The 23452-nt window shown below is 42.1% G+C and overlaps 1 protein-coding gene across 1 annotated transcript in view; it reads left to right on the top strand.

Moving 5' to 3' along the window:
• The first annotated feature begins 287 nt into the window (after window positions 1–287).
• CLTRN (collectrin, amino acid transport regulator) overlaps window positions 288–23452 on the top strand; it is a 38267-nt gene continuing 15102 nt past the window's right edge. The window contains exons 1-4 of the mRNA XM_003920348.3: window positions 288–415; window positions 733–791; window positions 6008–6093; window positions 21215–21328. Coding sequence (XP_003920397.1) covers window positions 358–415; window positions 733–791; window positions 6008–6093; window positions 21215–21328 — 317 coding nt within the window. The 5' untranslated portion in view covers window positions 288–357. The remainder of the gene's footprint in view (window positions 416–732; window positions 792–6007; window positions 6094–21214; window positions 21329–23452) is intronic.

The raw sequence follows: 23452 nt of genomic DNA, 5'->3' as shown, positions 1-23452 counted from the left end.
AACCTCTGGACAGGACTCAATTCTTCCCACCATGCACCTAACCAGAGAATCGCAGAAGGGGTCAGGGGAGGATTCCGCCTTTGAGTCAGATGAGGAAATATTCTTTTGAGGTAGAGTTGGTGTGGGGAAAACAACTAATCCGTTTTCTAAACAGGTTTTTATAAATAACTGACAGGAGATGGGCTGATTTTATGGAAGTATTAACCCAAATGATGGGTGTTAATCATTAAACCTTTTAGGTGGTGGCTCGCTTGTTTCTCTGATATTCTAATCCGGGTCACAGAATGGCTAAGGCAGCTTTAAGTGCAGTGTGGATTTTTTTTTCTCACTTTGCCTTGTGTTTTCCACTCTGAAAGAATGTTGTGGCTGCTCTTTTTTCTGGTGACCGCTATTCATGCTGAACTCTGTCAACCAGGTATGTAGCCTTGAAACTTAAAAATAGATGAACAGTTTTCTACATGATTGACGGGTCATTGACTGAAATAACTCTTTATTTTCCTAAATCTGCAGACATGTTGTGGCTTGAAAGTTGGGGCTGTGTTTAATGAGTTTCAAAGAAAATGTTAAACCATCTAAGATGATTTAGGTTACACTTCCAGGAGTATTTGTGGCAGTTTAATTGTAGCTCTATGTTCCTTTGGTTTGAGTTGCATTACATATTAGGACTTTTCAGACTCTGTTTTGGCAGATCTTAATCATCATATACTGCTCTTTGTTTTTGCTTTCTGGCAGGTGCAGAAAATGCTTTTAAAGTGAGACTTAGTATCAGAACAGCTCTGGGAGATAAAGCAGTAAGTGGAGCACCTGAGTGTTCATTTTCAATTTTGTTTGCTAATAACACTGTACTTTCTCTAATAATGGGCCTGTCTGCATAGTTATCTTAATCTTCAATAAATTATTTCTAAAGATCTCAAATCTAATCTTCTCTTAAAGATAGATTATAAAATAATATGAATTTTTAATAAAGTAAGTTTACATAAAGTATTTAATCGATAGTGTATGCTAGAAAATATGTGAAGTTTTGTGCCACACAAAACAACTTAAAAAACCAGCATCTCACCTTGGGATAGTGGAGCCAAGTGGCCTGAGTCAGTCACTCAGGTCTGGATTGGGTCTGGATTCTCACTGTTGGTCATTTGAATTTTGTTAGCCTCGATTTTCTACTCATTGAAAAGAAGGGATGGTTCTACCCACGTAAAGTCTTTCATAGCACAAAAAATTTCTAATTTGAACTTGAAGTGTCTTCAGTTCTCAATTATCAAAGTAACAATATGAAATATATGCTTATGAAACAGAAGTTAAAAAAAATGGCCATAGGGCCCATGTGGCTATACGAATGATAAAGATCATTGAATTAATAAGACAGTATTGTCTAATTCTAGTTTCAGTTTCCCAGTGGGGTCTGCAAAGTTTTTCCCCCAGCAGAAGGTGATATTAAGATGCCTCAGGCTAGAAACAGAAAAAACAGTGCTATAGAAACTTAGAGGTATTCTGTTTGCAGCCAATTCGTGAATTCGTTATTTTATTATTTACTCAAGAGTAATGATTGTTATAACAGCCAGCATTTATTGAGAACTTAGCTTACTTTTTAGCAGGGGCACTTCTAAGCACCTTACTCCTAGCAAATCATTTAGCCTTCACAACAACGCTTTGAGGAAGGTAGTAGTACAGGTATTTTTATTCTCACTGGATAGATGAGAAAACCAAGGTGCAAAGACATTAAGTAACACGCTCAATATTTCAAGTCAGAAAGTGGCAGAGGTAAGATTTGAGCCCAGGCAGTCTGAGTGCAGAATCCATCTCTACTAGTGTGCAAGGCTGGCCATCCCATTATATCCTCCAATGGCAGGTACCATGCTGAATGCTGGGATGTAATGGTGATTAAGGCTTGTCCTTACCCTTGTGGAGCTTATAGTAGTAGTAATGAAATTGGTCATCTATTAAATATTCAGTAAACCAAATGTAAATGTACAATCTCGACAAGTATTGTGGGAAGAAGTACAAGGGCACTTTGGCTTTGTCAAGGGCCACAATACCTGGCACTTACTGTGATGTCTGAAGCTTGAGTTTAAGTGAACCAGGAAATGAAAGAAGGAAAGGCAGAGGGAAGAGCATGTGCAAAGGCTTATCATAGGCAGGAGCTTGGTGAGAGTAAAGGATAGAAAGAGGCCAGAAATATCTGAAACTGGGGCAGTGAGGAGGAACATGGCAGGTGATGAGCTTAGAGAGAGAGGAGCAGGCAGGCCAAGGAATATGTGGGCTGTGTTAGGGAATTTTGTTTTGAGATGAAAGGAGTGTTCAGGAACATCAAATGCTGTTGAGAGGCCAAGCCAGAAGACGACTGAAAAATGCTCATTGTGTTAGGCAATGTGGAGGTCAATGGTGATTTTAGAAAGACCTCTTTTTGTAGGGTGGAGGAGCTGGAAGACAGATAGTAGAGAGTTAAAAAATAAATGAATGTTGAACATGTGGAAACAGATGTGTGGACAACTGGGAGAATTTGGCTGTGAAGGGCAGGAAAGAGATAGCAGTAGGTAGAAGAAAGGAAGACTGAGTAAAATGATTTGTTTTTGCTGCTGCTAAACAACAGCTCTTTGCTGTTGCTTTAATGGGAAAATCTTGAGCTTGGTTAAAAGACAGTGAACAGACTCCAGTCAGAGTTGAATACACAGAATGGAGAGGAACGGATGTTGTTTAGATCTGAGAAGGGCAGAGGAGAAGCATTCCTAATATGAGTGAAGGAAATGGCCACTGATAGGCATAGTCCTGTCTGGAACTTCAGGAGAGGAGGCAGCTAAGACATCTGTCTATGGAGGAAGTGTTGTATCTTGATGTCAGGAGGATGGGAGAGTTGAAATTGATGAAACTTAAAGCGTTGACCATCATTTCTCTCTCTAAAGAGAGGTTTGAAATAGTTATGTGACACATGAGAAAGAGAACTGATGGTGAAACTTTAGGGATTCCTAGGCAATTTGGGGGTAGATCATCATGAATTTAGGGTTAAATCAACTAACCCTGTTTTTTAATTTTCTCTAGTTATACCAATTGCTTACCTAAAATGTGGGATTAGCCATGATTTGAGTGTTCTTAGACGTGTGCAAAAAGCAAGGTGAACTGGGGTATTTAAGGTCCTGGCACATGTTATTGAAATGATGAACCAAGGCATCTGAATTAATAGATAAATATATGCAATTAATTTGTACCACTTGGTCTGTGAAGCCACATGTGGGATATAAAGATGTGTTCAAAAATGTGTACACACTGTGTTCACATTGAGCACCTATTGTGTGTCAAGTATTTGCATAACAGGTAGCTAAGCTGCTATGAACATTCTTATACATGTATTTTCCATATGCTTTCTTTATTGGGGGTATTTACCCAGGAGTAGATTGATGGATCATAAAGTATAGAAATGTTTAGCTTTAGTAACTCTTACCTTATCCTCTCTTAAGTTGTACATTTTCTCATTAATATATGTGTTCAATTCCTTTTTATAAGTAGAGGCTCTCTCTTTGAAATGTTTGAATACCCTAGGAGAAATTTACTATGTCCAATGCGCAAGCTTTCAATCCTTTCACACTTGCCCAAGATAAGTTGGTTCCATTGGCAGGATATCCAACCCAATCTAGAACTACATCAATCCTGTTCTGATCTACATAGCTTGGGGCTTTGTTCTGTGACCAAAATTAGACTCCTACCTGGCCAGCTTATGCTCTATTTTTTTGAGATGAACAAATGGAAGAACAGGAGATCAGGTCAAGTTGTCCCCAAGATCTTAAAAGCAACTGAAATTCATGTCCCAGGGAGAGCTGGCTAACATCTTTATTTTTGTTTTCTGCACTGAGCTTATTATTCTCACCTGTTCTTGAGCAGGCTTATTCCTTGTGTTCACATTCTGTTAATAAGCCTTCCCTGTCTGAATAGTGTTTCTGCACTATTTTTAATCAGATTCATTTCTTCATGTTTTATTCAATTATTATTAGATTAGATTATAGCTACTCTTATTCTGAATAAAAATCATATTGGAAACAAATGCATTATCAAAAACAAAGAGCTATACCATGAATCAGTTACTATCAAACTTTCATGGTATAATATCAAATGAAAAGTTCACGTTAAAAGATTGAAGGAACACTTCAAAGAAGACCTAAAGTTGACTTAAAATTCAGTATTTAATATTTGCATGTGAGAAAAATTATTTTTCCATTTTCATTCTTTCCTTCTTTTTTTTTTTTTTTTTTGGAGACAGGGCTTTACTCTGTCATCTAGGCTAGAGTGCAGTGGCATGATCTTGGCTCACTGCAACCTCCACTTCTCAGGCTGAAGCACTTCCCAGGCTCAAGCAATCCTCCTGCCTCAGCCTCCTGAGTAGCTGGGACCACAGGTGCATTCCACCATGCTTGGCTAATTTTTTATTTTTTGTGTGTTTTTGCCTTTTTTTTTTTTTTTTTTTTTTTTGGTAGAGATGGGGTTTCACTATATTGCCCAGGCTAGTCTTAAGCTCCTGGGCTCAAGTGATCCACCCACCTTGACCTCGCAAAATGTTGGGATTACAGGCATGAGCCACTACTCTTGTTCCCCTTTTCTGTTCTTTCTGGTAACATCTTACAGCAAAGTTACGTAAGGTAGGACTGAAGGAGAAAAGGGTGAAGTGGAAGTAGCAACTGAAGGAAGTTTAAGGTTCTATGTTACAGAGGCCAAGGTGGGATCATCACTTAAGGCCACAGGTTTGAGACCAGCCCGGACAGCACAGCAAGACCCCATCCCTTCTCCCTCCCAAAAAAGAATATGTTATGAAAATGTTTAGGAGAAAGGAAGAAGTATAGCACAGTCATAAACCTTACCCAGAGAAGGTAACTGAGTAATAATACATTTTTTGTTGTTATTTAGGAGTCATTTATTTTTACTTACTATCCCCTCTGCCACCAAAGAGGAGAAAGGCAGTAACTGTAAAATATGTTTCCCCATCCCAGAGTGAAACCCCAATCCTGACAATGTCCTTGTGATATACCAACCCCCACCCTAACCAAGTTCCTCCTCTCCCCTCAGCTTTTGCTATTTTCTCCCTTCCTGCTTCTGCTTTAGTTGATACCTTCCTTGTTGGTCCTTAAACAACTCAGTTTCTTTTTGCCTCAGGCTTTTTGCATTTGCTGCATTAAGGAACAGAATGAGTCAAATATACTATATTAATTTGCTAGGGTTGCCATAACAAAGTACCACAGACTGAGTGGCTTACACAACAGAAATTTATTTTCTCTCAGTTCTGGAAGTCAGCATGTCATAAGGTTGGTTCCTTCTGAGGGCTGTGAGGGAAGGATCTGTTCTAGTCCTTTCTCTTTGGCCTTTATGTAGATGGCCATCTTCTCCCTGTGTCTTCATATCATCTTCCCTCTGTATCCAAATTTCCTCTTCTAAGGACATCAATCATAGTGGATTAGGGCCCACCCTAACAACTTCATTTTAACTTAATCACCTCTGCAAAGACTCTGTCTCCAAATACAGTTACATTCTGAGGTATTGCAAGTAAGGACTTCAACATGAAATTTTTTTGGTGAGGACAAACTTCAGCCCATAATATGCACACACACTCAAGTTTCTGGCTAAGCAAATTTTTAAAAAATTGTGCTGATGTTAATAAAGGCAACTGGGAGACAGTTAATGAGGGAAAAGAGAAAGAGAGAAAGGAAATGGAAATGGACCATATATGGCCAGGATAAAGTATCCAGATGCCCTATTTGTTGGCTGGCTACTGATGTGCAGGTTCTTAGGAAGATAGTGCAACAGGAGACACACCAAACTTAGAATGGCCAAGAAACCCTACCCTAAACATTATGGGGATATAATTTATCATGGTCTCCAGTATCTAATGTATGAGAAACGGGTGTGTGTGTGGAGAGAGAGAGAGAGAGAGAGAGAGAGAACGAACCACTGTAACCACTGTAGGTACAATTAGAACCCAGTGGACCATGTTTTCCTCCATACACTTTCTGTTTTCCTTCTCTTTCAGTATGCCTGGGATACAAATGAAGAATATCTCTTCAAAGCGATGGTAGCTTTCTCCATGAGAAAAGTTCCCAACAGAGAAGCAACAGAGTAAGCAAACAATGAGAAATCTTAACTGATTATTTGCAGTATTATTTGAGATACTGCATTATTTCAAACCTTGATCTTGAAAATAATTTATTAAGCTAATTTTTCTAAGGGATTCACAAACTTAAAAATAACTTTGGTAATCCAGCTCATTTACAGTTTATATCATGTTCCAACAATGTTCTTTGTTTAATAGACAATCTGAAGATAAATATCCCTCAAAATTGCAGCTAAATATCCTAAGCTTTCTATATTTCTATTGTGTGTGTGTGTGTGTGTGTGTGTATATGTATATATAATTTTTCTTTCAGATAGATAGATACTAAATAATTTTACTCTTATTTTGAAAATAACCTAAGTGTATATGAGTTCTTTCCACTCTTGGTATTTATCATAGTACCTTGTTTATTTTCTTAAAAGCAGAGTTAGTATGACTTTTAATAGTTTTACATTTTGTCTAGTCTTCTGGAGGAATCTTCTCTATGATGTTTCCTTCTTTCTCCATTTGTGATGAGGGTAACATTCCTAGTCTTTCTCTATTCCCTTCTTCACTCCTCCCCTTGAGAGGAAAATGACTTATCTGATTGGTGAGCTGGAAGGAGAACCTAGGCATGGGTTCCTTCCTCCTTTGGAGGTAGCTTTCCCCAAATGATAGCAGGCATCTCTCATGCAACTCCCTAGCTAAGTACAGAAACAGGCCCTGCATGCGCAGGTGCATACACCCTAAGGTTATACTTGCTGTTTGCAGCTGAGGAGCATTTAGATTAGTAGGTGCCATTTTATATGAGGGGTTAATGCAGGCGTCCCCAAACTACGGCCCGCGGGCCGCATGCGGCCCCCTGAGGCCATTTATCCAGCCCCCCACCGCACTTCAGGAAGGGGCACCTCTTTCATTGGTGGTCAGTGAGAGGAGCACAGTATATGGCGGCCCTCTAATGGTCTGAGGGGACAGTGAACTGGCCCCCTGTGTAAAAAGTTTTGGGGCGCCAAAAGATTTTTGGGGTTAATGTCTTGTGTATTACTGCAGTATAGGACAATACTTGTCTCAGTTATGCTCTACTTGAGACAATGGAGGGGAATATATTTCATTCAGTAGTTTTTTTTTAAACTAAGAAAATTTGCCTGCTGATTAAAGTCATATCCTCCAACCTAGCCTTTTATTTCAGTCTCCCATCTGTACAATCTTTTTGTCTTAATTCTATAGTAATTCAAGGCCTGGTGTAGATTATTACCATTAATTGGTCTCCCTCATATCCACAATATCTGATGCATGGGATATGAATATAAAGAATGAAACAGAAGAGTGGAATTTGAGGGGGCAAAATGAACACATATATATTTGTGTGTACACACATGTATATTTTTCATATCTATTTACAAATTTAACATAATTAACATAATTCAAAAAATTATAAAAAGGTATATAACAGAACAAAACTTGGCCCTAAGTAAGTTCTCTTCCTAAGTTCTCTTCCTGTTTTATAGATCTTAAAGTTATATATATTGTATTTCATGCCATTAAGCTGCAGCATTCTTCCACAACTATTTATAATAAGGTTTTCAATAAAAATAAGGTGATTACATTACAAAAAATTGAAAATGAAAAAAAATAAGAAAATCCACTGGTTATCTCACAATGGTAACCCCTTAAATATTCTCTTTGTACTTTCTTCTAACCCTTCTTTTAAGCAAGTTTTATACATTGCTGTGTTCATGGCACTATTAGTTCCTTTAAGTGATCACATTTCACCTAGCACATGAGTAAGTTAAGTGTTTCCATTCTTAGGAAAAATTAATTTAAATATATATAACATTTCATACTAATTTTTGGGAATTTACCTTTAAAATGTCTTCCTTCAGAATCTGGAGCATTGTAGAAGTCTATGAATATCTGATCTAGTTTATTTGAAAGGTTGTTTGACTTACAATTGGGCATACTGGGGCTGGGTACAGTGGCTCATGCCTATAATCCCCAAACTTTGGGAGGCTGAGGCAGGAAGATCACTTGAGCCCAGAAGTTCGAGACCAGCCTGGGCAACATGGCAAAAGCTCGTCTCTACAAAAAATGCAAAAATTAGCTGGACACAGTGACACACACCTATAGTCCCAGTTACTTGGGGGGCTGAGATGGGAGGATCACTTAAGCCCAGGAGTTTGAGGCTGCAGTGAACTATGATGGTGCCACTGCACTCCAGCCTGGGCAACAGAGTGAGACTTTGTCTCAAAATAATAATAATAATAATAATAATAATAATAAATAAAAGAAAAAAAAATTGGGCACACTGGATATATATTGGGTTGGTGCAAAAGTAATTGTGGTTTTTGCCATTGAAAGTAATGGCACTTTCAACGAGGTAGGAGCTTTTGTTTCCAGTGTCAGTTGTAAAAATCAAAACTGCAAAACTAGACTGAAGGTCAGTACACATTTTTCCATAAAGTCAGGCAGTATGAGTACTGGTAATATTGCTATCAAAGGGATGAGTGATGAGCGGGATGTGTTTAAGATGCAATGCGGCTGCTGGCCTGGATTCCACGTGTGCTGCCGTATTGGAAGCTGCACCCCTACATGAAGAGCTATGGGAAAGGGCACCACATAATGCCAAGATTGAACTGAAAATAGCTTTGTGGAGAGGCTACTTCTCTCCAGTGTGGCAGGTGGATGGAAGACACCAGTAGCTTGGCAAATGGGTTACGTTTTAAACGCACCTTCCAGAGATCTTTTGGTGCCAGTGTGGGTAGACTGAAGGAGTGTGGCAAATATTCCTTTCCAGGATAGCTTCAGGATCCAAGTACCACTACTTGGTACTTGCTGGCTGTTTATTGTCTTCCCCTGACCATTGTTTATCCACTAATATTGCAGAAAACTGTGAAGCACCAAGACTAAACCAAATCACATGAATTAAAAATAAAGATATTAGAGTAATTAACAGAATAATAAATATCCTCACTTTCATCCCACCTTTTACCCAGGGGGATATCTAAAACATCTCATATCCAGTTTGATCACCAGCAATGATACAGAGCTCATTGTCTCCTGAATGTGCCTCTTCCTATTTGGAAACCTACAATTGGCATATACTTATAGTGGAAGCTTTCTTGGCTATAAAAAAGGAAGTGATGTCTTGCTGGAGAGCTGATCTGGTCCAGTTACCATCATCGCAGGCAGGCAGCAGAAGAGAAGCCAGGTATTCCCTAAGAGGGTTAGAGAGGCTGAGGGTGTGGGCTTACAGAGAGGCCTGTGGCATTTTCACTCCCTTAGGACTTGAACAGGGCTGGGAATGGGTTCCTGTGCAGATTTGCCAGTGCAGCCAGTCAGGGTGTTGATAACTGGGTCCATGCTGATGAGTTGGTGCCCATTTCTTACGAGTTAGGATGGGTTTGGAGTAATATTCTTGTTCATGTCCCTACCTACCTCCAGTCAGGTAGAGAAGTGCTCATAGAGGGTTGAGTTTTCTATAAGAGGGGAGACTGGCATATCCTTTTCTGGTGGGATGCTCCCCAACTTGCAGACATTCTCAGGACTCCCTCAAGTTGCCACCAGAGTAGCAGTAGCTGGAGCTCTAGAGAATATGGTGGTGTCCCTAGCCACTGAGAATGTACCTAGGACAGAAACTGATGTCTGCCTCTTAGTTGGAGAGGTCTCAACGGTGGAAGGCTAGCTTGAGTCCCTGTGACTGGGAGGAGAAAAGGCAGCTTTCTGAGCAGTCTGCACTTGAATACATTCTTGGAGCCAAGCAGAGGCTTTGGAAGGGAACAGGATGGAGTCACTGCTCGTTGGGCCCATGTCCCTAAGTGAGACAGGGCAAGACAAGGCAGCAGAGGGAGGCTGGAGTACACCCCTGGAGGCAGAGCTGAGGTGGGGTGGAGGAAGTCGGTCAGAGCACGTCACCCACGTCAGGGGAGGATGCAGTGCAGAGGTCCCCGGAGTGGCTCCCGAAGGCCCCACAGGAGCATTCTAAGTGGAAAGCATCTGGACGCCCACCACCACAGAGGACCCCTCACAGCGGGGGGAACCACAAGGGCCCTGGTCCGGGAAGAAGAATTTGGCCTTTCATTGTCTATCTCACACCCCCATCATCTTGCTTTCCTATCCCTAAGTGAGGAGAATGAAGCATTGGGGAGGGGAGCACAGGCAGGGAGGGAGTGGAGCCCGGAGGAAATGGCTGGAGCCTGCCACTCAGGCCCCTGCTTTGGCTAGAACTGCTGGAAGGAGAGCAGCTATAGGTGAGAAGCAGGAAGACAGCTTTGGGTAGACTGGCCTGGATGCCTTAGTAGCTGGAGGTGACAGAAAAGCCACACCATCTGCTGCAGATGTTGTCAAGAGGCGAGGAAGGAGGAGCTGACAGAGTGCCCAAAGGAAACAGTGTGAGCAACATCAACCTCTTCCTTCACTGAGGTCCACGAGGCCAGCGCATGGAACCATATTGCTGTGACTAGAGCCAAGGATTAAGTGACCTCTCCTGAAAGTCTGCAATGGCCTGGGCACTGAGAGTCAAATGAGGGCTAAGACCAGGTCCCACACTGCACTAGGCCCACACCCAAGAACCTAGCCCTGGTAGACATTGTGGAAAGATAGACCAAATGTAACAGCAAGAAGACAACTCTTTCAGAATCATCATTCACAATTTCTGAGACTAAATGCTTTTCTTACTCTTGCTGTATTTTCGTAGAAGCAGAATGGAGATAGATGGAAAAATGAAGTTAAGAGAAAGCTCTGGGCCAGATGCAGTGGCTCACGCCTGTAATCCCAGCACTTTGGGAGGCCAAGGCAGGCAGATAACGAGGTCAGGAGTTCGAGACCAGCCTGACTAACATGGCAAAACCCTGTGTCTACTAAAAATACAAAAAATTAGCTGAGCATGGTGGTGTGTGCCTGTAATCCCAGCTACCCGGGAGGCTGAGGCAGGAGAATTGCTTGAACCTGGGAGGTGGAGGTTGCAGTGAGCTGAGATCACACCACTGTACTCCAGACTGGGGGACAGAGTGAGACTCCATCTCAAAACAAACAAACAAAAAAACAAACAAAAAAAAAAAAAAAAAAAAGAGAGAAAGCTCTGGTTTCATTAGTTGAGGTTACTTGAGGTTTTCCTGGAACTTGGATTGAAGATGGCAACCAAGTGTTTTCAACTATTTACAATATGATTTAGGTCAGATTTACTAAAACAGTTTTACAGGAGTTTTAAAATGTTGAAAGGAATTTCTAAGGAAGCTATAATCTAAGTCTAAAGTTTAGTCTAATTTCTAGGTCAACTGGAAACTTAATATGCCTAGTTTACTCAAATACCAACTTTTAGATAATTTATCATTTTTAGCAAGAAGGGTAAAAGTCTAACTCAAGCAAGGCTTTCTTTTTCTGAGTTAAATGGTGTAGGACATATAATGGATTTCTTCCTCTGCCTAATTATTCAAGGATAAGTCTTGTGATCTGAAAAGGAACAACGTGCTGTTGTATTCATGGTAAGGGGATTAACAGTCTTGTGCTTGTAAAACGGCAGCCCAGCGCCTATTTAGTCCTTTTAATTTCCAGAAACAAGAGCCAGATTCTTACCACTCTTTGGAGGCAGTTGGCCCTGTCTGGCGCCATTGATGAAAAATGGCAGTGGAGCCAATTTTTAGAGAAAACTTCAGACCAGGGCTTCCCACAATTGAGGAAAAGAAGTAAACATTTTTACCTCTTTTACATGATTTGCTTAAAGAAGTCACTTATGTATGAATTAATACAATTTCTTGGAAAAAACAATTGGTCAAAATGATTATTAAAGTGAATTCAAATAATTCAACCAGCCCACTGGCTGCACTGAAAAGCCATACTTCCATTGTTTCTGGGTTCGGCTTCCAGCTTGCTGTAGCCACCCCGCCCCTCTTGGACTCTGCATTCTTGCCAGTCCCCAAACTCTCCGTTTCTTTTTAGTCCACTGCATTGGTCACTGGTGTGCCCCACCATGTCAGATGCAATTGTGGACACCAGCTCCAAGATCATCACCAAAGGCTTAAAGGAGAAGAAAGAAGTTGTGGAGGAGGCAGAGAAGGGAAGAGATGGTCCTGGTAACGGGAATGCTAATGAGGAAAATGTGAAGCAGAAGGCTGACAATGAAGTAGAATAAGAATAGGAAGAATATGGGCAGGAAAAGGAGGAGGAAGAAGGTGTTGGTGAGGAAGAGGATGAAGATGAAGATGAGGCAGCTGAGGCTGCTATGGGCAAATGGGCAGTTGAAAGATGCTGAGGATGACAATGTTGATATCAAGAAGCAGAAGACCAATGAGGATGACTAGACACCAAAAAAGGAAAAGTTAAATTAAAAGAAAAGAAAAACAGGGAAAAGGTCACCGTGACGCATTCACCCTCCACCCTGTCTCAGAATCTAAGCGTGGTCATCTTCAAGTAGAGAGGCCTGCCAGGCAGCGCCACCTGCAGGTGACAGGCGCTCTTCACTACCCAACCAAAACCACAGAATTTGCAACAGAGGAGAAAACCAAAACTTCCAAGGCCCAGCATTTTTTCTTAAAAGTACTTTAGAAATAAATTTGTTCATATTTTTTATTTACATTATTTATTATTATTATTTTTTGAGATGGAGTCTTGCTCTGTCACCCAGGGTAGAATGCAGTGGCACGGTCTTGGCTCACTGCAACCTCTACATTCTAGGTTAAAGTGATTCTCCTGCCTCAGCCTCCCAAGTAGCTAGGATTACAGGCACTTGTCACCACGCCCGGCTACTTTTTGTATTTTTAGTAGAGACAGGTTTTCACCATGTTGGCCAGGCTAGTCTCAAACTCCTGACCTCAGGTGATCTGCCTGCCTTGGCCTGGGGAGTACTGGGATTACAGGCATGAGCCACTGTGCCCGGCAATATTTTTTATTTTACTGGTATATTTTTGTACATATTGTTAGGAGTCAGCCATTTTTAATGTTCTCAAATGACCAAACCAGCCTTCAGAGCGTTCTCTGTCCTACTGCTAACTTTACTTGTGGTATGACCATGTTCATGATACATATTAAAGAAAAAAAAATCCTTGAAAAAAAACAAAAACAAAACAACAACAAATCTTATTCTGAGTATTCCAGTAATTTTTTTTTGTATGAACTTAGAGATACTATACGTTTGTATGAGATGGTTAAAAAGGCCAAAGATAAACGGTTTCTCACCCCCTCCCTGCCTTTTTATTGTCTGTGAAGTTTCTGTTTATTTTTTGGCCTCAGTGATGTATGTGAAACAATATGGTGAACAATAAATTGGAATTTTGTTTTGCTGAGTTGCTCTAACAAAAAAAAATTCCGTTGGACTCATTCATATTTAAAATCTTGAAAAAGTAGGATTTTTATTTAGTTGTGCTAATGGCATTTCAGTTTATTTATTACATCAAAACATGCTTTAAAAAGACATATTTAGCACAAGAAAAGCTTGTAGGTTGATCAGTTTTTCATTCTGTACAAATCTTGGAGGACATTCAGTGTAGTCACATTTGAAAGAAAGGCCATGGAGAAGTCATGTTAGTTGCACATAATCTATAATTGGAAGAAATTTGTATCCTTTGGTTCCTTAGTACATAAATCACTCAACTATGTGCAGTCATTCTTCATGCTACTTCCTTTTTAGCATCAACTTTCTCTCATATTTACAGTTCTTCTTGGCTACTTTTATCTACAGTATATTCAGGATTATTCTTTTACCAGAGAGTTCTGTGCTATTTTGTTGTCTGGGTATTTGCAAGTGAGTAGACAAAGTTTCCGGAAAGTAATCTCCTTCCTTCCCTGCCTTTCTTTTCTGTTATTACAGCCCTGGCCCAATTTACTTCCTCAGTTTGTCCCTCTGGGAATAAAGCCAGAAACACTGAGATGTTAACCTTCTTTCATCCTTCCATTTTTTTCCCCCAGTCACTTACTGAATGGTCCATGTGGGCCAAGCTTCAGCAATACAGGAGCTTACAGCACAGGACAGACTTGGGCCTCATGTCCTCATGTCCCAGGGCACAGAGAAATCTGCTGCAAGTGGACAAAATATTTGATAATTGCAGGCTCCAGTGAGCCTGCAATTGATCAAATTAAAACTGGTGCTCTTTGCTTGGAGATCATGAAGTTTAAATCAGGGCAGAGATTAGAAACCCTCCTGACAAAGAATGCAGACAAGCTATGTGAAATCTAGAAGCCCTTTGCCCTCCCCATGTCCTGGGTCTATTCTGACAAGGCATGGAACTATATGCAAATTCTACCACCGTGGGGGGTACTGGCTTCCACTTTGGTATTGAATGCTCTGTTGGGCTCAAGACACTGGTGTTGGTCTTCAGAAGTCTTGCATCACTAAATTCCTGCATGGAATGGGGCACAGAATCTAAATGCCACTATAGTAGGAACTTTTTTCCTAACCATATCCCTAACCACATTGGCTAATCAAGATTAGCTCTTAGTAAATATTTGTGAGTGAATGAAACATGTTTAACATCCTGACTCTTAAACTAGAGGCCTGTCAATTGAGTTGCAGTGGACTCAAGAAAAGAGTGTCCCCCACCCACCATCCCTGCAATTTCTTCCTCTTTTTCCATCTCAGTCCCACAGGAGAATGCTCCCATGGTGGAGCTGGCACACAATGGCCAGAGTAGAAGCAGTTCCTCGTTGTCTGGGTGTTAGCTCTTACTGGACTTCGATTTCTTACTCTTGAGGAGGGCAAGACATCAGTTACTTCATGAAAGCATCATCCAAGCAAGTAGGAAGCACCAGCCTAGAGTGTGTCTCCATCTTCATATATAGTCTTTGATGTCTTCAGAGCAGGGCTAGGCTTTCACCTGGCCCCCTTCCCACAACATTGCTACTGTGGGAAGTGGGCTTATTAATTCTTAGTTCAACTGCTTGTATGTGAACAAAATATAAACACACCTGTACCATTACATTTCTGTCGGTGACATTTGTTGGACACTAGGTTACCTTTTTATTTGCTTAAAATCTTAAGAGGAGTTATGTATTTGAGCAGAACCATCATGTAGGAAGGAAACAATATTCTCCTGTTGAAGAAGACCACAAACAGCTGAAACTATTTACTTTTTCTCTTTATATGAATCTTAGAGAAATGATAGAAATGATGGAAGGCATAATAATAAATAATTTTACATCTGAATATATAACAGAAAGAATTTTTAAAATTTCAGATAACTATTAATACCATTCTTATGCTGGTGGGTACTAGTATCTTTTGATTATTTGAATACAGCTTTCTTAATTTCAAAATTAGTTTTTTTATAATCTGTTATCTCTTTATCAATGAAGCTAATAAGGGCATTAAAACATTACCTAGTTTATTTTCTTGTAGATACTTTTACTGTGGCTAGGCAAGTTTTAAAATAACTGCTTTGCTCTTGTATGTATGTATATATGTATCTGTGTATTTAATTTAAAAACATTTACCAAAGAGTTCCAAAGTTAATACAGAGAGGCCCTGTGTACCACTGGTTCTCAACACTTGGCAGGGGGATTCCCCCCAATTGCTCCCAAGGATATCTGGCAGTTTCTGGAGACATTTTTGGTTTTCACAATTGGATGTGCTACTGGCATCAGTATGTAGAGGCTAGGGATGCTGCTACTTATCTTACAAAACGATAGACAGTCCCTGACAACCTAGAATTACCCAGGCTAAAATGTTAATAGTGCCTTTAGTTGAGAAACTCTGCTCTAGCCCCATTTCTCTGATGATAACATATTTAATAACCATGGTAGACTTATCTAAACAAAGAAATTCATGTTGGTTCAGTTTTTCTACTAATGTCCTTTTTCTGTTTCAGAATCTGTTTCTCCTTAGTCTGATACACTCTGTGACACTTTGTCTGTCTTCCTTTGTTTTCATGACCTTGAAACTTTTGAAGAGATTTAGAAGTGTTTCTTACTTGGAGCTGACCGCCCCACCCCTACCCCCCAGCCCATGGAGTATATGGAAATGGAATCTATTTGTGGGTTATATATATGACTGAAGAGTGCTGTGGCATTTAGAGGGTGGGGAAAGAGAGATAATCAGTGTGGTGCATGGCGCAACACAATCCCCCATAACACTCCCACCCAAAATGCCAACAGCACACCCCCATTGATGCACTAGGAGCTCAAGCCCTTCCTAGTAACTCATAGACAGTGAGATTTCTTGTCTCAAGACCAGAAATTGGCAGGTAGTAAGTTTCAAAATAAAAGCTTCAATTTTAGAGTTTCAGTCCAGGAACTTTTTCTGTCTAACAATAACTGTCTCCATTGAAAATGTAAGGTTTAATATTTTCAGCAACAAGTTTAGTCTTTTGGAAATCTTTATTTCTAAGTAGATAAAATATTTTCCATTTTATTTGCTGAAGTAATATATTAAAATATGGATTGCCACCATTGGAAACTTGAATACATTTAAAGAACTTGAATTCATGGTATAGTTCTATGGTATTTGGGGCCACAATTGTGTTGATGGAGTTGTATGCCCCCCTTTATTTTTTTATAGTACATATTCCACACCTCCACAGTGTATGCGTTTATTTACTTATGTTTTGTCTCCACCTCCTTAGCAAGCTCCATGAGAGAAAGGACTTTGCTTTGTTTACAGCTGTATTCTCTGGCTCTCTAATGGGGAATACCATGAAATTCATATTTGAACAGTATTTAAAGAGGCTTTATATGGAAAGAATAATATAGAGAAAGTAATTAAATGACTCTTTACCTGATTTCTGGCCTTTTATACCTGAAATTCTATTTGGTATTTAATTTATATAAATGTTACATATTACACATAATATTTTACCTCTTATCTTTTCACTTGATGGTGTATTTTTGAGATTTTTTTTTTTTTTTTTTGAGACCCGAGTCTCACTCTGTGGTCCAGGCTGCAGTGCACAGTGACATGATCTTGGCTCACTGCAACCTCTTCCTCTTGGGTTCAAGGGATTCTCCTGCCTCAGTCTCTCGGGTAGCTGGGATTACAGGCACGCATCGCCATGCTCAGCTAATTTTTGTATTTTTAGTAGAGACAGGGTTTTCTGTCTCTTTCCCAAAGTGTTGGGATTACAGGCGTGAGCCACTGCACTGGGCTGAGATTTATTCTTTTGTTTAAAAAAATATGTAGCTTTAGCTCAATGGTTGCCACCAGGGGGTGATTTTGTCCTTCAGGGGATATTTGGGAACACCTCTAGCCATTTTTGATTGTCATGACGGGAGGTAGTCCTGATACCTGGTAGATAGAGACCAGGTTTGCCGCTAACTATCCTGGAAAGCACAGCATATCCTCACAATATAGAATTATCTGGCCGGATCATGCTGATGTTGAGAAACCCTGGTCTATTTCTTTCCTTAAATCTGTGGAACAGTATCCCCTTGACAGCATATACCATTTTAATTTCGTCCATTCCCATCCTGAAGGACATTTAGGTTGTTCCAATTTTCTGCTGTGATGACAAGTGCCGCAAAGAACATCCTCACCAGTGTCTGCGTATGTGTGCCACAGGGTTTCTGGTAGCTGTGTTTTCTGTTCTAGGAATCACTTCCAAATGCCACTCCAGAATGGCTGGACTCTTTGCTTCCACAGCATCACCTGGGATTCCAATTCCATGTGTCTTTACCAGCACTTGGTATTATTTAACTTTCACATTGTTGCCAATTTGAAGTTTAAAATAGCAGCTCATTTGTAAAATTTTGCATTTCCTGATTACTAGTAAGACCAGACCACAGGAATCATTCACACCACAAACATTCTAGAAAACCGGTGAAAATGTTTTTTGTCAAGCATGCACCACTTCACTTGGTTTTTTCCTACGTCTTTGACGTGTATTATAAAACCGCACATTTTAGGGGACTAGGCTTGCCTGTTTCCACCAGTAGAGGTCACTGTCCCTCAGTGGTTCTCCACCAGTATGACTTTTGACCTCTCTGCTCTCCCAGGGATTATTTGGCAAGGCCTGGAGCCATTTTTGATAGTCAGGACTGTGAGTGTGCTGCTGGCCCCTAGAGGTGAGAGGCCAGGGATGTTGCTAAGGCCCTGCAATGCACAGGACTGTGACCCCGTGCCCCCCCCTTTCCACTCCCCCAACCCCTTCCCCACTCCCCTCCCCCAACCCCTTCCCCCTCATCCTGCCCCTCCCCCTCCCCTCCCCTCCCCCCTCCACTCCCCCAACCCCTTCCTTCTTCCCTCCTCCCCTTCCCCACTCCCCTCCCTCTCCCCTCCCCAACCCCTTCCCCCTCATCCTTCCCCTCCCTCTCCCCTCCCCCTTTCCACTCCCCCAACCCCTTCCTTCCTCCCTCCTCCCCTTCCTCACTCCCCTTCCCCACTCCCCTCCCCCAACCCCTTCCCCCTCATCCTGCCCCTCCCCTCCCCTCCCATTCCCCTTTCCACTCCCCCAACCCCTTCCTTCTTCCCTCCTCCCCTTCCCCACTCCGCTCCCTCTCCCCTCCCCCAACCCCTTCCCCCTCATCCTGCCCCTCCCCCTCCCCTCTCCCCACCAACAAGAAAAAACCATCTAGCCCAAATAATAGTGCCAAGCTGGAGAAAGCACAGTGTGGTCTTTGAAAGAGACTGACAATCTCTATGGTAATAAAGACACCTATTAATAATGACACATATTTTATTGCGGAAACTGGGGAGAAGCATGCCTTCTGTCCCCAGGGAGAAGGCAGGAGTGAATTGGCAGGGGAAAGGGAAGGGTTTGGGGGGAGAGGGGAGGTGGGCCTGGGGCTCGCAGAGCGGTCGGCTGGAGCAGTGGGAAGTACCCTGGTGGGGCCGGTGGCTGGTGTGGGGCTGGAACTGGGGTCAACAGGCTGAAGGTGCTGAGGGCTGGAGGCTCAGGAGGTGGTGGCAGGGGCCTGGCTCTCGGAGCCGGGCAGCAAGCTGGGTGTGCTCAGAGGCGCATGGCCCCCAGTCGAAAGAAACTCCTTCCGGATGCAGGCAAGCCTGAGGTGTCGGGGCAGTGCTGCCCACAGGGCCAGTGCTCCTGTGGTGGCTTTGCGACCGGGCCACTGGCGGCCACACTTTCTGCAGCGGGGCAGGCGGCCGCCAGGGAGAAGTGGGATGATGCTGCATCTCTTCGGAGACACTGCTGGCCCAAAGTGGGGGCATCTTCCCAACAGCCCAGATCTGGGCACAAAGGCATGGGCGACTCCGCTTCTCATCACAGGCTTGAAGGCAGATGGCCTGGACGCCAGCTTACCTCTGCGCTCCGGCGGGGCGATTTTCACGGTCGCCAGCCTGCGAACGGGCTGGGGGTGGCGGGCATTCGAAAGCAGCCACCGCTTCATGAAGGCCAGGTGAGCCGGGGAGAAATCGGGCCAGACGTTGCTCAGAGGCTGCGGCCTGTTGGGAAAGCGCCTCTGGGCCTCGGGGACCCTCTCTCTCCGGATGCGGGCGTAGTCCCGGCCAGGAGCGGTGAGGAGTGGCCGGGTGCGGACCCAGGAGTTCCCATGGTAGTAGGTGAACTTGCGCTGCTCCGGGGCCTGGGACAAGGGTCTGGGCCGCCGGGGAAAGTACACCCAGGTCGGGCGCGGCTTCTGGGCCCAGGGCCAGCCCAGGAAGCGGCTCAGGTAGTTGCCCATGAGAGCGGGGCAGTGGGTCTGGCCTTCCAGTAGACGCTGGGCTGCCAGAAGTTTGAGAAATCTGCGGTCAGGCCCAGAGACCAAGTGTCAGGGCTCAGTGACCGTTGGCGTAGAAATGTCTGAAAGCGCACGAGGCGCCGCGTGCAGGGTGGGTCTGGCGGCGAGGTGTAGTCACGCCCACACCAGAGCCTCGTGGGGCGCAGATGCAGTGGGGGTGGGTGGCGCCACATGCCCTCTGGAGGACTAAGACGGCTCAAGCCTCGGTCCTTCCCACTGATGGTCCCAGACACTTAGCTCTGGGCAGAGGGGCCTGGCAGCTGCCTCTACTTTTGAACCTGACCTTTAATGGCAGAACATAGAAGAATTTCTGCCAGATCCGTTGGCTCACGCCTGTAATCCCAGCACTTTGGGAGGCCGAGGCGGGCGGATCACGAGGTCAGAAGATCGAGATCATCCTGGCCCACATGGTTAAACCCCGTCTCTACTAAAAATACAGAAAATTAGCCGGGCGTGGTGGTGCGTGCCTGTAGTCCCAGCTACTTGGGAGCCTGAGGCAGGAGAATTGCTTGAAACTGGAAAACGGAAGTTGCAGTGAGTTGCACTCTAGCCTGGCGTTAGAGTGAGACTCCATCTCAAAAAAAAAAAAAAAGACTTTCTGAAAACTGCAGATACCTGTTGACAGAAGGGTGCTCTCTTTGATCAGTGTGAAAATGATCACAATATACATGGATGCTCTAAACAAATCATTTACTCATATCTGATTCTTGTAAGATGGATGTTAATGTTGCTTTTTGCCATTTTGCTCTTAAGTAAACCGGGAAAGCCATCAGGTTTTGTTTTAGCACTGGCAATGTTGATTTTATGTGGACTTTCTTTTAATTTCCTGAGTACATCCATGTACAGATTATCTCTCTCTGAACACTAATATCATTTCTCCCCTTTCACTTTTAATGGTAATACAGAGGAGAGTGAGTCACATTTCCGATTTGCAGTTGAAAAGTGTAACTGCAAAACAAAGAGCTCAAAGATTGCTGGTGAATTGATTATAGTGCTTAAGTTTGGAGGTTTGTTCAAGGCGATGTAAAAGAAACTGTTTTTGAGAACTTTTTCCTCAAAAGTACACACAGAAGTTGCCTTTTGGCTTGTCCCCAGTGCTGCGGTGGAAGAGAGACAGTAGTTGCACACAAACCAAGTATTGAATCATGAGAGGGCGCAGATTCTGTCTGGATTTGAGAAGTGGAAGGCTGAATGGGCAGGGCACTAAAAAGAGTTTAATGAGAAAATACCAAAGGCTTCTGTGGTTCAGGGAGGGCCAAGCATTGGAGAAACAGAGGGGCTGTCACCAACCGGTGACGGAAAATTAGATCCCTAATGCTCTCCACTATTATCATTTTTTGGCAGATTCCCTATTATTCCCTGTAAGGAATGATCCCCAAGTATATGATTTTTGAAACAATGGGAATTTTCTATTCAATTTTCTTCTTACTGAGATCATTCTTTATAATGGTAGAAATGATATAATGAGTGAATGGTTTAATACCATTTGGTATGATATTCTTCTAATATATTTTTTCTTTCCACTGTTTGCAGAATTTCCCATGTCCTACTTTGCAATGTAACCCAGAGGGTATCATTCTGGTTCGTGGTTACAGACCCTTCAAAAAATCACACCCTTCCTGCTGTTGAGGTGCAGTCAGCCATAAGGTAATTACCGTTAAATATGCCTTCTCTTGGTCAGTCAACTTGCTGATTAATTCAACTGTTTTTAAAAATAGATATTGAAGAGTTTTCTCTGTTTCATATATGAGTTATTTATTAAAATGTCAAAGATTTCATTTTGTTAGTTTCTATAAGAGATGAGTATAGATCAGTGGTTCTCATCCAGGGGCAATTTTACCTTCAAGGAGACATTTGGCAATGTCTGGAGACATTTTTATTGTCACAGCTGGAGGGGTGGTGGTACCAACAGCATTGAGTAAGCAGAAGGTAGGGACCCAGTTGCCTCCCTTTTTCAGTCAATATATAGTCTTTACTTTAAAAATATAATTAAAAAAAATTGAGATGGATTCTTACTCTGTCACCCAGGCTGGAGTGCAGTGGCACGATCTCGGCTCACTGCAACCTCCGCCTCCTGGGTTTCAGCAATTCTTCTGCCCCAGCCTCCCAAGTAACTGGGATTACAGGTGTGCACCACCATGCCTGGCTAACTTTTTGTATTTTTAGTAGAGGCGGGGTTTCACCATGCTGGCCAAGGTGGTCTTGAACTCCTAACCTCACGATCCGCCTGCCTTGGCCTCCCAAAGTGCTGGGATTACAGGCATGAGCCACTGCACCTGGCCAAAAAAGATATATTTTTTTTTAATGGTAAAATCATGACTCTCATACAAACTAAACGTGATTACTATAAAAATTTTATTATCTCATTAGTTAATGAGGACACTAGTAACATGTTAACATAATTTTCAAGGAGACTTCAAGAAACCACCCATATATAGAAAATTAAGAATGACAAAATGCATTTATGGAAAGATGCATCAGTCTGTGTTTCAGGCAGTAACCAATTATGTTCCACTAGACACAGTTTATTTGATTTTGTATGGACAGGAATCATTTACATTATGTCAGTTTTCAAGAACTTATGGATTTGCAAAATAGCTCAAAGACCATAAGAGATGGAAATTGCCTAGAAAGGTGCTTTCAGCAGGACAGTCGGGAAAAAGTCCAGTATTCTGTTTTGCCCATTTCAAGTATTTTACATTTTTTCCCAACAGTTGCACTCCTCCCCTCCTTCTGATCATGAGAAACTCAAAAGTGAAATAATTCTTGACTTCCAAGAATTAGGAGGATGCAACTTGTACTTATTTTAATTACTGTGCATTTAGTGTGTGTCAAAACTTCAAATACCACATGTGATTGATGTTGGGCAAAGGTATACTGGAAAAATGAACTCAGGAAATAAACTAGAACAAAACAAAGCAGCTCTCCCACAAAAGATTTACAAGTTACTGCACATGTATGTTCATAGCAGCCCTGTTTACAATAGCAAAGACCTGGAACCAACCAAAGTGCCCATCACTGATAGACTGGACAAAGAAAATGTGGCACATATGCACCATGGAATACTATGCAGCCATAAAAAACGACAAGTTCCTGTCCTTTGTAGGGACTTGGATGAATCTGAAAATCATCATTCTCAGCAAACTGACACAAGAACAGAAAACCAAATACTGCATGTTCTCACTCATAGGCGAGTGTTGAATAATGAGAACACGTGGACTCAGGGAGAGGAGCATCACACACTGAGGGCAGGTGGTGGGGGCTAGAGGAGGGACAATGGGGTGTAGGAAGAGTGTGGAGGGATAACATGGGGAGAAATGCCGGATATAGTATGCACCTATGCAGCAACCCTGCATGACCTGCACACGTACCTCAGAACCTAAAGTAAAAAAAAAAAACAAAAAAACAAGTTACTCAAATACATGTTATTCTTTTTACCAAGGAGGAATACCTAGTGGAAGAACTCATTAGTTCTCTGTAAAATGTTAACACTTAGGATAATGAGTATATAACCAATGCCAAAGGTTTTTGTGAACATGATCTATTTCTTTTGCTGAAGCAAAGGCACTGAAGATCTATACCAGTGAGAAATGGTTGAATGTGCTCTAACAAGAAAGTTTGAACTAAATTGCTTCTTCACTGCTACTAAGAATACTGTTAAGACTTTCACTACTTAGGGAGTAAGAATTATAAATATAATTTACATTACAAAAAGTTTATTTATGTCTTATGATCTATGAGGGCTACAAGGAAAATGAAGGCACTGGGTTA

This window comes from Saimiri boliviensis, chromosome X (assembly GCF_048565385.1).
Source record: "Saimiri boliviensis isolate mSaiBol1 chromosome X, mSaiBol1.pri, whole genome shotgun sequence".
In the NCBI taxonomy this organism is placed as follows: domain Eukaryota; kingdom Metazoa; phylum Chordata; class Mammalia; order Primates; family Cebidae; genus Saimiri; species Saimiri boliviensis.
This window is presented reverse-complemented; position numbering and strand designations above follow the sequence as displayed.